At 48.1% G+C, this 14107-nt stretch overlaps 1 protein-coding gene across 2 annotated transcripts in view; it reads left to right on the forward strand.

The window, feature by feature from the left end:
- sgsm2 (small G protein signaling modulator 2) overlaps window positions 1–14107 on the forward strand; it is a 45892-nt gene that overhangs the window by 19325 nt on the left and 12460 nt on the right. For both annotated transcript variants that reach the window (XM_048263932.1, XM_048263933.1), the window contains exons 3-11: window positions 4035–4203; window positions 8530–8694; window positions 9057–9124; window positions 9615–9763; window positions 10213–10347; window positions 11499–11623; window positions 11708–11775; window positions 12574–12737; window positions 13684–13816. In XM_048263932.1, the coding sequence (XP_048119889.1) occupies window positions 4035–4203; window positions 8530–8694; window positions 9057–9124; window positions 9615–9763; window positions 10213–10347; window positions 11499–11623; window positions 11708–11775; window positions 12574–12737; window positions 13684–13816 (1176 nt within the window). The remainder of the gene's footprint in view (window positions 1–4034; window positions 4204–8529; window positions 8695–9056; window positions 9125–9614; window positions 9764–10212; window positions 10348–11498; window positions 11624–11707; window positions 11776–12573; window positions 12738–13683; window positions 13817–14107) is intronic.

A 14107-nucleotide genomic window follows, 5' to 3' on the forward strand; every position in this document is an offset into this window, starting at 1 on the left:
CTCCTCTCCTCTCCCCCTCCTCTCTTCTCCTCACCTCTCTCCTCTCCTCTCTTCTCTTCTCCTCCCCTCTCTCCTCTCCCCCTCCTCTCTTCTCCTCACCTCTCTCCTCTCCTCTCTTCTCTTCTCCTCCCCTCTCTCCTCTCCCCCCTCCTCTCCTCTCCCCTCCTCTACTCTCCTCCCTCCCCTCCTCTCCTCTCCCTCCCCCCCTCCTCTCCCCCCCTCTTCTCCTCACCTCTCTCCTCTCCTCTCTTCTCTTCTCCTCCCCTCTCTCCTCTCCCCCTCCTCTCCTCTCCCCTCCTCTCCTCTCCTCTCCTCCTCTCCTCTCCTCTCCACTCCTCCCCTCTCCTCTCCCTCCCACACCATTCCACAGCTGCTGGTCCCTCTGTAATGCAGTTCATTACTGTCAATTATTGTGAGTCACAGCTAGGCTGCACACTGTCACAGGTGCCCCCCCCCTCTGCTACCAGCGTAGAGGAGGGACGCAGCCAGACACCCCCTCCCCCACACAACAGCTTCCCCCTCTGTTCTCATCTCTGCTCTCTTTTCTCCTCCTCTCCCTTCTCCTCTATTGTACTCCCTCCACCTACACTCACCTCTCTCTCTTCCTCTTCTCTTTCCTCCTATCCCTCCCCCTTCTTTTCCTCTCATCCCCTCCTCTCCTGCCCTCCCTTCTCATCCTCTTCTTCTTCATCTCCTTTCTTCCTCTCTGCCTCCCTTTCCTCCTCTCCTCTCGCCACTTATCTCTCGTCCCCCTCAGCACCATATCAGAAGCCCTGATTACACCCATCGATCACCAGAGAAAAGAGACTGTACGTACCGCAAACAAGATGATCCCCCAGGCCTGTTATATGGACTTGTGCCACATGACGTCGATGGACAGTCCTGAATCGACGGCGTCGAATGTTCAGACAAGGCAAAAGAGCATCCAGTCAGTCCGCCTGCGAGAGGTCCTGTCTCGCTTTTCAAACGACACCAGGCCACCGTTAATTACCCCCTCTGTCTAAATAAGACCTGTTAATGAGCTCGTTGGAGACTTCCCAGGAGAGAGGAGAGGAGAAGAGAGAGGGAGAGATTGAAAAAAAAATGTATCAATCAACTGCCTTCCCTCAATAAGGTGGACTTCGAGGGTTGTTTTCTATCTCTCTCATAGCAGCTATTGGATTATTATGTCATTTATCCTCTGCTTTTTTCATTCGTTCTTCAGACTTTTGGTTCAGTATATTTTTTTTCTTCGTTATATTTGATGTGTTTGAACCCCAGTGCATTGTTTTCATTGCCAGGTCTTTTGAAATCATTATGAAACAATTTTTCAGCAGAGAGTGGGGGGAGTGGCTCATAATTGCCGTGGCGAACAGAGAAAGCATTGCAGTCAGATTCTATTAGAAGAAGATGCTGCATGTTGCTCCATGCTCAGCCATGCCCATGTGACAGCGCACTGCACTATACAGCACTGGGGGTGGGCGAGCCTCCTTATGCTGTTTTCTTTTAGAGAGGAATTCCCCCAGAGGCCTCTATGAGGGCCCACCCAGCGTGTGTCCGTTTGGACGCTGCCCGTGCTGCATGTGTTTGGCTACCGCAAGCGCGGTGACTGATAAGAGATGATGAGGAGGAAGAAGAAGAAGAAGAAGGGAATGAGAGAGAGAGAGAGAGAGAGGTGGAAGGGGGGGAGGTTAGATGAGAGAGAGAGTGTGGGCGTATGGATGCATGCAGGCAAACCACTAGGCACACAGGGATTATGTAAATGCAGTGATGTGAATGTTCTGCACTGTCTCTGCTGTGTGTGATGCATCTGGCAGTGGACGGCTATCCCTTCTCTCTGTCTACTGTGCTCCACACAGCCCCAGGGTGATGCAAGCTCTCTCTCTGTCTCTCTCTCTTTCTCTCTCTCTCTGTCTCTCTCTTTCTCTCTCTCTCTCTGTCTCTGTCTCTCTCTCTCTCTCTCTCTCTGTCTACTGTGCTCCTCACACCCTTTTTCTTTTTCTGGCATCCGAAGGTGAAGAAACTACCAGGGTGTCCATAGCCATGCCTGTTGCCTGGATGGGGGCTTTCACTTTTGACACAAGCACTCCCCTCTCCTCTCCTCCCTTTCTCACTCCGTCCATCTATCTATCTATCTGTCTCTGTCTCTCGCTCCCTTTTGCTGTGAAAGGTAACATGCTGCTTTCTCCAGGGAAAGCACTTAGCCAGCACTTAGATGATTCATCAGATCTGTACACAGAAAGCTCCAGAGCTCCGACACCTGCGCGTGTTCAAACCGGCAGGGAGAATGAGCGAGGGAGAGAGAGAGAGAGAGAGAGAGAGAGAGAGAGAGAGAGAGAGCTTGCATCACCCTGGGGCTGTGGGCTCAGATCAGTTCGGGAGATCTCACCTGACTCTCCAGGCGCTGTCAGGCCGCCGTCCCCTCCACCTGTGCTCAATTAACACACAACCAGTCTGCAGGGACGTGTAGGGGACCCGCGTGCTTACACACCTCATGGTCCATCACAACCACGCTGGGTTCAAATTCATATCAAGTGCCCTTATTACATTATGCACTTTCCAAAGCAATTAGTAACATCTTTACTTGTAAAGGCATTTATTTTAACACAATACCGACCTTAATCTTTAGCCCAACCCACGTACACACAGTTCTACAAACACACTCATGTCAAAGCATCAAACCTTATCTCATCCATTTAGTTATTTTTATAAATCCCTTCATTACTTTGTGTACCATAATGCAATAACATTTCAATATCAAAAGCTGTTTATTAAAATCAAGATACGCTGATTCAGTGAACTTCAGTGGGGTCACATTGGTGTCCCTGGTGTGTAGTGCATATTAGTGTAGTGTTTTAGCATCACCTGGCACCATGCAAGCACAGCAGTATAAATGCCATTACCACCATAAATCTGAGATCGCTGTCTAAGCCACCATTGATTATGTATGTGGAGCTCGCCACTGATTCTGGTAAGTGAGATATTGGTCACATTTGTCATATCGTTGCGACGAGGTGCTGAGTGTTTAGCCTGGGCGGTGGTGACTGATGTAAATCTTCAACCTCTGGGCCTTTTGCGCTGTGTTCAATAATGTAAATATCATCTTTATCTTCACCTGACAGAGCTCTGCCTCGACCTGTCTCGCCGAAAATTAGATCACCGAGGAGGGTTATTAGCCAATAGCTGCTGTGCATTTCTCAAGCCTGGTCAGCATGATGTCTCGTAACGTTACAGCTCATGAAAGTAAAGGAGCTCTGTTGGCTTTCAGACTTTGGCTGGAACAGAAATAGTTTTTTGCAGTTAACGCTTATTAAAAATGAACCTGCAGCTCCTCAAAGTCCGCCCATGCCCAGAGGTACACACACACACACACACACACACACACACACACACATATACACATACACACACATAAAAGTCACACACAACAGAAACTTTCCTGACTTACAGGTTATTTGTCTTGCTGTCTTGCTGTCCCCTGCTGAAATATTTAAAAGTGCACTGGCACCAGCGAGTAAATCTAGTTGCGGTAATTGCATTCGGAGGCCTCTCCCCTCCTCCTCCACGTCCGTCTGGGTTCCCAGCCTTATAAAAGCCGCCTATCCGAGCCCCCACAAAATATCAGCCTTCCTAACGCAGCCCAATGCAATCACGCACACAATAAGATATGCCCCCCATCGGAGTTCATTAAAAAGCCTAATCCCCAGGGGCCCACACTGGGGGTGGAATCTTGATTTGTTGCGTGGGCTCATGTCAGTAATTAATGAAGTCATGCAACAGTTGGTAATAACAAAGAGTGCTTAGGCTACCTCACACCTAACTTTGTTTGCTTTGAACATTTGCTGAAATGTATTTGATTTCTTTTTTTCTTTTTAATTGTTCTTTATTTATTTTAATTTATTTATTTTAATTGTTCTTTATTTATTTTATTTATTTATTTATTTATTTATTTATTATTATTCTTTTTACCATTCTTTATTTCTTTCTTTCTGCTTTTTGTTTTTTCTTTCTTTCTGTGTTTATATCTCTTCCCTCCTCTCTCTCTCTCCCCTCAGGTACTATTGAAGCATGCCTGACCCACTTGCTGAAGCGGCGGGCAGCTGGCTTCCTGCGGAGCGACAAGATCGCCGCCCTCTTCACCAAGATCGGCAAGGTGAACGCCACGACGGCCGAGGTGTGCTGCAAGGTGCAGGAGCAGCTGCAGCAGCAGGCCGAGATCACCAGGTCAGTCCGCCAGCCTGCCACGTACAGCTGTGCCAGCACGCCCCCGAGGCTGGCACTGGCACTGACGCACATGCCCAGGGCTCATTCGGAGCGCACGCAGATCCAGCGCCTCTGCCCAGAACTGAACTGGGTGTTTATCTGCCTGTTTTATTGCTTTCTCTCTGGTTCCATCTTTCCTGTCCAACTGCATAGTGTTCTCTCTCCTCCCCCTCACTTTATCTCTTTGTTCTCTGTCAGTGGTGTTTTCTTTCTATCATTCTTGCCCTCTGTCACCCCCTCTCTCTCATTCCTCTGCATTTTCTCCTAAACTTGGCCCTTGGCTCTGAATATCCAAACACAGAAAGTAAGATTGATTTTATTTACAGTTGTGGACAGTGCAGTCCCTTTGTTTACTGGAGACTCTTTTGCTTTCAATGTAAAACGACGGCGTCCCTTCCAGAGATGATGCTTCAGGCAAAGAGCTTCTGAGTCCCTGTGGGTTGTTTGTTTGGCCGTTAATTCTCCATTAGCGCGGAGCACATGGCCTAACGATGAGTCTGGAGCCGGAGAGCTGGGCTTTAATAGGCACCACTACCACCAGCAGCAGCAGCAGCAGTAGCAGTGCTTTGTGTCCTTGGGCGAGGTTGAGGGTGGAGGAGAAGGAGTCACGTGCTTCTCTCACTCTAATCTTCTACACGACCACTGTTAATTCACCCCAGGGAAAACCTCTCTCTCTCTCTCTCTCTCTCTCTCATTCTTTTTCTGTTTATTTCCCTCTGTCAATATAAGTTAAAATTCTGAATCAATAATGTGTCTTTGAAGTCTTACATGTCCATATGTAACATCATATGTGTTTGTTGTATGTTTGTTTGCATACTATCCCTGCACACACACACACACACACACACACACACACACACACACCACCACCATCACCACCAGCCTCCTCCCTTCCTCCTTCTCTGGCTTTGGCGAGGGCCCCTCTTGCGTGGTTTCTCCCGTTGCCATAGTAACATCATCGTGTCGCCATCGCAGGAGCTGCCTGCCTGGGTGCTTATTGAAGGGGAAAAAAGGCGAGTCCCGGCGATGAAGGGTTCAAATTGATTCCAAAATGAAAGATTATTGCGCGTGATATTGCCGACTACAAGAAAAGGAACTGCACACAATTACTCTGGGCGCACACGCCAACGTGATTGCCTTCATGACAGATCAGTGCTCAATTGTTCCCTTGCAATTCCCGCGTGCTCATTCAACCTGAGGAGCCTCTCAGTGGCAAAAATGCAGTTGCATGTCTGGAGAGAGAGAGTGAGAGAGAGAAAGAGAGCGCTGGCAATTCAGAAGGGCTCAATTCCCGAATTTAGATTATTGTTTGTGTGTGGGGAGGAGGGTGCATAGAGTTGGGTTGGTTCAAATTGGGTTATGTGAATGTGAATGTTGTGGGAACGTTAACGTGTGTGCTCCTCCACTCTTACCTTGGGGACCAACAAAGCAAATGTCATTTCTCATCATCGGGCCACACTCATAGTTGTGTCGTAACACCCAGCCAAAAGCAGAAGACATCCTGGCTCTCAGCACGCTGCCTCGCTCCGTTACGCTCAAGTTTCGCTCGAAAACGTCCAAATAAAGGAAGACAAGCCATGTTTCTCTCACCCTCCTCAAATTAGGAGATCAAAGTGTCGACAATTTGCCAAGCAGATACCGACTTAATTGGTTGTTTATCAGACAGTGTCATTGTGACACGCCACTAATTAATATTATTAACAGGCAGACCCGCAGTGCGACTGAAGAGAAATTTAAGAGAAGAGTGTGTCTGGTGGTGGTGATAGAGCATTATGAAAGCTCTTTGGCTGGAGTTCGCCTTCACAAGGTTCTAATTTGAAAGTCGGGATCGATCAGACGTTCAGATGAGGTGCTGGGGGTCGGTGGCCATACATCGTCGGACATGTCACTTAAAGAGAAATTAAGCTCGATAAAACATTTGCATTGCTCCTGTCTGATGATGGGGATTTATTTGTTTATTGGCAATAACAGCAACCCCAGCACACAGCAACAGACGTACACACACATAAACACACAATTACACACAAACAAGCGCACACACAGAAGCACACACACTAATACACAAACAGGCACAGACACTCAGAAGCACACACATCTAAACACACACATACAGCAAACCCTTAACTACAATTACACACAGACAGACACACATACACACACACACACATACACATACATACAATTGCAGGCATATGCACAGAAATACACACACACACACATACACACAGACACTCGGACAGACACTTACACACTCACACATCCCATCGCTCTGGCCGTGGCCGTGCCCTGGTGACACACAGGATCAATGCTAATGTAGATTTGTGGAGATGGGGTTCCTGTTGCCGTGGGCAGCCAGCAGCTCCTGCGTATCGCCAGCCTCGTCAGATGCAGCACTCAGGCTGGGGCCAGATGGATGGAACTGCCCTGCTTATTGGCTGAGGCATCCGTCCGATCGACTCCACCGCCGCAAGCCCCCCCCCCGGCTCTGTTGCACAGCTCTGACAGCCACTTCCCGTCTGCTGTCTTCTCCACACCCATCACCTCCACTCTAACCACTGACTTTTTTTGTCCGGTTTTGGGTGGACCAGAACGTTGCTGTGTCTGCACGTCTGTTGGTGGAATAGGGCCATCAGAGGAGTATCATATAACAGCAGCAATAAGGACCCAAACACCCTTCTCTTTTCTGTGGACCAGTATTGGTTAGTCTGTAGGAGTTGGTTAGTCGCCAAAACTCAATATACTGTATAAAGCTTCCTGATAATAAAAAAGACTTTTTATTTCATCATTGATCATAAGAATCATGTTCCAGTGTGTACTATAATTGCCTCCATTTCCCAGCTGCCGACTGGCCAGAATGGGTTTTGTTTTCATGTCTTGCCCCCGACTATAAATAATTCATTGCAGGTCTGCTGAAGTGTTGGGGTGCGTTTTTGCTGACATTAACGCCGGGGGAAAATGCTGGAGCGCCTCCGTCTCACTAGTCTCTGAAGTGCCGCTTTGCTGGCCACTCACCGCAAGCACCTACCCGAAACTCAGTGCGGCATCCACCGCAGCCTCTTTCATCTTGCGATGCCATTGTGTGTGTGTGTGTGTGTGTGTGTGTGTGTGTAAGAGTGTGTGTGTGTGTGTGTCAGGGCTCTCTGTCCCAGGCAATGTTATCTCCCGTCGGCAAGAGGCGTGACTGCCACTAACAGCAGTGGCCAGCGCGCAGGGCTCCGGGAGGAGCAGTGCTGTGCGGCGTTTGATTAGTGATGCCTCCCCTGTGGACCCGCCTGCCGTCTGAGACAGTGACAGTGATGCTTCCCATGTGGTGAATTACAGCACCAGGCTGATGTGGTCGGGTGATTCCATAGCATTCTGTGTGAGAGATGATTGTTAGTGAACAATCAGGAGAGGGGACTTCTGGGAACAATCAGGAGAGGGACTGGTGACTTGTGATAAAGGATTTCACTGAAGCAAACGTTCAAAAGATACTTTATTTTAAAAGGTACACAAGGACTGATTTTTCGAGGTGTTTTACATTTTCCTCAGAGTCAAAATTCCTTGTAACACACATCAAAACATCAGTCCTGGTGCACCATCGTTAGAAATGGTTATGTTTGTGCTCGGCAAAAAGAAAACAGAAAAGAAGAAACGAGACGGATGTTATGACTTGTTATACTGAGCATGTAAACCACTGGTCTCAAAGAGCAGCCGTTTACGAGAAAATGTCAGCTCTTTTAAACTCCTCAAATTGCAGCCCACTTGAAAATCAGTGGCTTTTCCCCCACAGTAGACTGCAGTGAGGCAACAGCGTCGGCCTCCGAAACACAGTGTGATTCACACCCCAGTCAAAGTGTCTTTGTCAGATAACACAAGTCATCAGAACGATAATCAGTGTCCCGACTGATGAGGTTAGCCGTGCTCTGACACATGCTGGCTCACCGTCCGTGTGCGTGGCTTTGGACTCTGTCCCCTTCTCTCTCCTCTGCACCGGTTGCACAGAGGCAGAGCAGCTCAGGGGGCTGCACACAGTGCCACTGTGCGGTGACAGATGCAAGGCATGCCGATTAGTTTGTAGTGCCGCTGTGTGACCGTGAACATAGCCTGAAATGAAATAACCAGGCGAAAAGTTTATGCTACATACTTTTTTGAGTGCCTTTTTTGAGTGTAATTGTCTCTTTCTCTTACTTAGTTTTATTTTACTTACAGTGTGTGTGTGTGTGTGTGCTTGTGTGTGTGTGTGTCTGGTCTGCGTGTGTGTGTGTGTGTGTGTGTGTGTGTGTGTGTGTGTGTGTGTTCATTCAGGAGAGCACCGAGCACAGCACAGGAGCCCCTCAGGAGGCAGGGTTCCTCCGCAGGTCGTGCCCCCCAGCCCCTCTCAGCACAGGCCATCAAGCACATCTGGGTCCGCACGGCCCTGTTCCAGAAGGTCCTGGACAAGATTGTGCAATACATAGTGGACAACTCCAGGTTTGTTTCCTATTTACATCATCAGTACACAGCAGTGGCTATGTGCTTGGTCCTCTTCCTTCTGTCTCAACCTCACCAGTAATATGAAAGCTATAACAGTAATATGAAAGTAATTACTGTTGTTATTCCTCCATTTGTGGTCTGATCTAAATTACCTCTGCGTTGTTGATTTGCTCTGGGAGAAGTAGAAGAGCTCCTAGTTTGCCTCAACTGCTGCAAAAATGAAAGCTCGAGATAATTCACTTAGTGAGAATACACTTCCCCTTTAATTTGATGAAGTTCTCTATTATGAAGTGTTATCTTGTGTGTGTGTTGTGTTCTCTCAGTTATCTTGTGTGTGTGTGTGTGTTGTGTGTCCTCAGTAAGTACTATGAAAGGGAGGCCCTGATGCACGACTCTGTGTTTGGACCCATCCTTGCTGCTCTGCTGGGTAAGTTCTCTGTTCAACATGATATAAGCTTTCAACGATATTGTACGATTCTCTACTATCCCAATGAACAGCAATGTCTCGTGGTGATTTAAAGCACTGTTATGATGATGATAATGGGGAGAATGTGGCTTTGAATGGCTTTTGTTGGTATTGTAGCTAGAAGAATGTGGTTTGTGTCGGGTGAATCTCTGATATACGTACCACAAAGCACTATGTGGTTGATTGACTTTCAAAATGCTGAGAGCCACAAATTTACAGTCTTCTCGATTGACAAATGGGGAGCAAGTGCAATGGAGAAAGAATCGTATTCTACGTAATGAGAAAAAAAACAGGGGGTTCCAAGGCACTCTCAATTATCAAAGGTTAAAAAGCCTTTATTTATTGGCTTGGTTACATTTAAACCTTTAAAAAATTCTAAATTCTACATAATTTTTATTCTACGTAATTATGCTTCATGGCAACTCTCTCTCTCTCTCATCTGTCTGTGCAGTTGGTCCGTGTGCTCTGGAGTACACTAAGCTCAAGACCTCTGACCACTTCTGGACGGATCCCTCGGCCAATGAGCTCGTCCAGCGGCACCGTATCCATGGAGCCCACCGAGGACAAGAGTCTTCCCCCAGCCGCAGGCCTGCTCTCGGGGTGAGAGAGAGAGGGGGGGGATAATCAGTCACTCACTATGCAAACAGTGACAAAGCTGTTGCAGGGGAAGAGTTCCTGGAAATCCTTCTACTGTATGAACAGAGGCTGACAGTGGGCTCTGTCACTGCCAATGGCAGCCCTCCCTCACTATCTGGACACTATCTAACGTTGTCCTCATGTCGTGCCCTAGCCTGTGACAGTCCACTAGGTAATGTCCAGTAGATAATGGTTCTCAGTCGTCAGGCAAACAAAACAAACATAGCCATGTCGTGTCACACACTGGATCTTTTCCCTGTGTGTGTATAGAGGAGGATATGCAGAATGAGCCGAGGAGCATCTGTATGGATCTCCTGGACTTCACTGTAGTTACTGTAGTTTGGCTGTGGACATTCTGTGGTGTGAATGTGAGCGTGAGCGTGAACGTGACGTCTCGCTCGCTGTGTTCTCAGATCCGGAAGAGGCAGTCCAGTGGGAGTATGACTGAGGACAAGATTGCTGCCTCGGCGCGGGAGTACGTGGAGTCGCTGCATCAGAACTCACGGGTTCACCTGCTCTATGGCAAAAACAATGTGCTGGTCCAACCTGTGAGTATATGTGTGTATTGTTGATTGTTGTTTGTGTGTGTGTGTGTGTGTGTGTGTGTGTGTGTGAGAGAGAGAGAGAGCGAGACAGAGAGAGCTTCAACACCCCTTCCATTTTGTCAGCTGAATAGACTGACCACACATCCAGAGATTGTGGTTACACCTCCACTGCGGGGCTATGGAGCTCTGTAGTGCAGTGTGTTTGCCCTGCAGGTTAACTGTGTGTGTGTGTGTGTGTGTGTGTGTGTGTGTGTGTGTGTGTGTGTGTGTGTGATGGTGTGTGGATTGATCCCAGATTAAAGTACCTGCCATTGATCTACGCTCCACGCTGTTGACCCACGCTGCAGGAGGGGAACAGTGAGAAACATGAGGGGTGTGGGGGAAGACAATCCCACAACCTATCTGCCCACTCACACCTCTCCTCTGCTCCTCTCCTCTGTCTCACCTCTTCTGTCCTGACACACACACACAAGCACACACACACACACACACACACACACACACACCACACACACACACACACACACAAACACACACACACACACACACACAGACACACACACTATCTATCTATCTATCTGAATTAGTTTACTCAGAATCAGAATCTAGGTGTGTGTTTACCTCTTTTTTCTGACAGAGGAGTATTAGCCAGTGTGTGATATGTGTTTGTGTGTCCAGCCCTGGACTTGAGAGTGGCTGCTGGCCTTTTGATGGATCAGGCTTTGGACCGGGGAGCTCAGCCCCATGTGGATCAATGGTGAAATGACCCAGACAGCCTGGGAGAGCCGAGATTGAACTCTAATTCGATTTCTGCATGAAAGCTGATATTTAAATCCTATGGACATTACCAATGGGTATCGGTCTTAAGAGACCCATACTTCATACTTCATCTCTCTCTCTCTCTCTCTCTCTCTCTCTCTCTCTCTCTCTATCTCTCTCTCTCTCACACACACACACACACACACTCTGTCCCTTTCTCTCTATCTCGGTACTTGGCACTTGGCACATTCTGTGTGCAGGGAAACGATCATTTTCATCTTGTTCCCTAAGAACCTAAAGTTCACTCCATTCTCCCTCCCTCTCTCTTCCTCTTTCTCCCTCTCACTTCTCTTGCTCCCCCCCCTCTTTCTCTCGCCCCCCCTCTCTCTCTGCAGAAAAAGGACATGGAGGTTTTGAGGGGTTATCTGTCCTTGCACCAGACTGTAGAAACGCTCACTCTCAAGTGGACGCCCAATCAGCTGATAAATGGCACTTTGGGGGACTGCGACCTGGATAAGAGGTATGTTTGTGAGCCCAGCTCCACTCTAATGCTCCAGTAATGATCCCTTTTTCTCATCTCTATCTCCCTTTGTCTTTTTCGCAGTGTATATTGGGACTATGCTCTGATCGTGCCTTTACGACAGATTGTCTGCATCCACTGTCACCAGCGACGTGAGTCTAGCCTCTTTCCCTCCCTGTCTCACTTCACTGTTCACACAGCCCCACAGCCCTCTTGGATAACGATTTTTACCTCCTACAATGACAGGAATGAATAGCGAGCCCTGGACGATGAAGTCTCATTCGTCAAGAAGGCCTGTTAGGGACACTTCCTCATCATAATCCGCGCAGAAAGATGAACTAGCGGGGGTCGGACGGGAGATTCAATTCGTGGGTGTGATTAACCGCTAATTTCCCCACCGCAGTCATTAGGCGTTTTTTTCCGTTGCCATACGTAGGCTCTCATCCGCCCGTCCGTGTCCACGCCGGCTGCCGCGCCAGGCCGCGCGCTGCGTTGCGGCTCCCCTCCGCTCCCGTTTATGGCAGCTCTGCGTCGGCGCTGCAGCGCAGCAAGCAGATTGTTGTCATGGTATCCGCCGTGGTGTTTGTTTTAATAGCGCGTCGTAAAATATCCATTTGGTCTCTTCATTTCTCAAGCTACGCACAACATAAGGATAAGGATACGCAGGGGTGTGTACTTCATGTCTGATTTTAAGTCTGATTGTCTAAGTTGAGATCCAAAGTGAGCTTGAAATACAGACATTGTTTTTTGTCTGACAATGTTTACACTTGGTTTTACAGTAAAATGCATCTTGAATGATTGTATCACAAGTGTGAGGATGTATCTCGAAACTCATCTGTGAAGCCATTGCCCAAGACACGTTTTCTAAATCAATTGTAAATAGGACTCTCAATGTGTCTCTCCTCTTTCTCCTCTGCTCTCTGTCCTCTTCTCTCCCTGACCTCCCCCAGCGGACTGCGGTGGCACCCTGGTGCTGGTGAGTCAGGATGGCATCCAGCGGCCGCCCCTGCACTTCCCCCCCGGGGGGCACCTACTGGCCTTCCTGTCGTGCCTGGAAAATGGCCTCTTGCCCCGGGGGCAGCTGGAGCCCCCTCTCTGGTCCCAGAGGGGCAAGGTAAGGGCCCGTCCACCCAATGCCTGGCAGACTGCCACGGACAGAACTTACCCTTCCACAGACAGGGAACGCTTGAATAACCCATTTGTCATATGTAATATTGTCATGATAATATGTATGGGTTATATAATGTGCTCAAACAATGTTTCAACACTGCACACTTCTTTCTGGTAGGCTTCTAGTGGGTTTTGGATTTACCCTGTCCTGCACCTGGGATGCGCACACTGACCTCTTCCCCCATAGGGGTTTATGTGTAGTTAGTTTGCCTTAAAAGACGTCTGCTCACAATCCCAGGATAAAACGGTTGGTCAGTTACCAACAAATATAAAAATCTAGAGGGGCCTTACTGGACCACGCTTCCCATCACACCACATGGTGTCCGAAAAGGTCAGGTTACGTAACTCATGACGGATTGTTTATGACTCAACCTAGGCCACCTGTAGTTAACATGTTTTGCTTTCAAAACATCTAATTGCAGAAAATAAAGTTAAAACATGAATATAATACCCAGCTAATACACTTTACTTATAAGCTAAATGCCTCATACCTATATAGTAAGGCATAGTAAGGCAACTTGAGAGTGTTGGAAATAACTGGTTTGATGTTAATTCTGACCAGCCCTTACTGAGCCATGTCTAGACACCTCTCTGGCAGTCCAACGGAAAACAAACAAAACCAGCACTGTCACTGCAGTTTAATTATGAAGTTTTAATTCGACTTTTTGAAGACCAAAACACTCATTTCCACTAGCACATCATATTATTTGTTGTCAATTACTGTAGTTGACTAATGCCATAAAGTCATCTAGGTGAATACAATTAACAGCACGGTCTGTGTGTGTCTGTGTGTTTGCGTGCATATGTATTTGTGTGTGTGTGTGTGTGTGTGTGTGTGTGTGTGTGTGTGTGTGTGTGTGTGTGTGTGTGTGTATCTTGTCTGTACACAGGGTAAAGTCTTCCCTAAGTTGCGGAAGAGGAACAGCACGGCGCGGCTGCTGGAGAGTGATGGCGAGGGGGACGAGCAGGTGGCCGCTGACTACGTGTTCCGCATCGTCTACCCCGGGCATCGCCACGACTCCAGTGAGTACCCTCTTCTCCCCATGACCCCTGCATGCTCACTGGCCCGCCTTGTCTCTCAGCCTCAAGCTTCATCCAAATACCCACGCTAGCCTAGTAGTAGTACCTAGTAGGCAAAAAGAAGTAGGTCACTCACAATCATAGGGTATCTGAATACTCAGAAGGCATAGAGTAGTAGGCGAAAAGTCTCCTAAAAAGTGGCCTACACGCTCCATAGTGTCTGTGTTCCACTGGCTCACCTGATAGAGAAACGGATAGAATGCAGTCTTCTAACAGCATCAGGACTGTTGTGGC

The sequence above is a fragment of the Alosa alosa genome, chromosome 15 (assembly GCF_017589495.1).
Source record: "Alosa alosa isolate M-15738 ecotype Scorff River chromosome 15, AALO_Geno_1.1, whole genome shotgun sequence".
Classification (NCBI taxonomy): Eukaryota; Metazoa; Chordata; class Actinopteri; order Clupeiformes; family Clupeidae; genus Alosa; species Alosa alosa.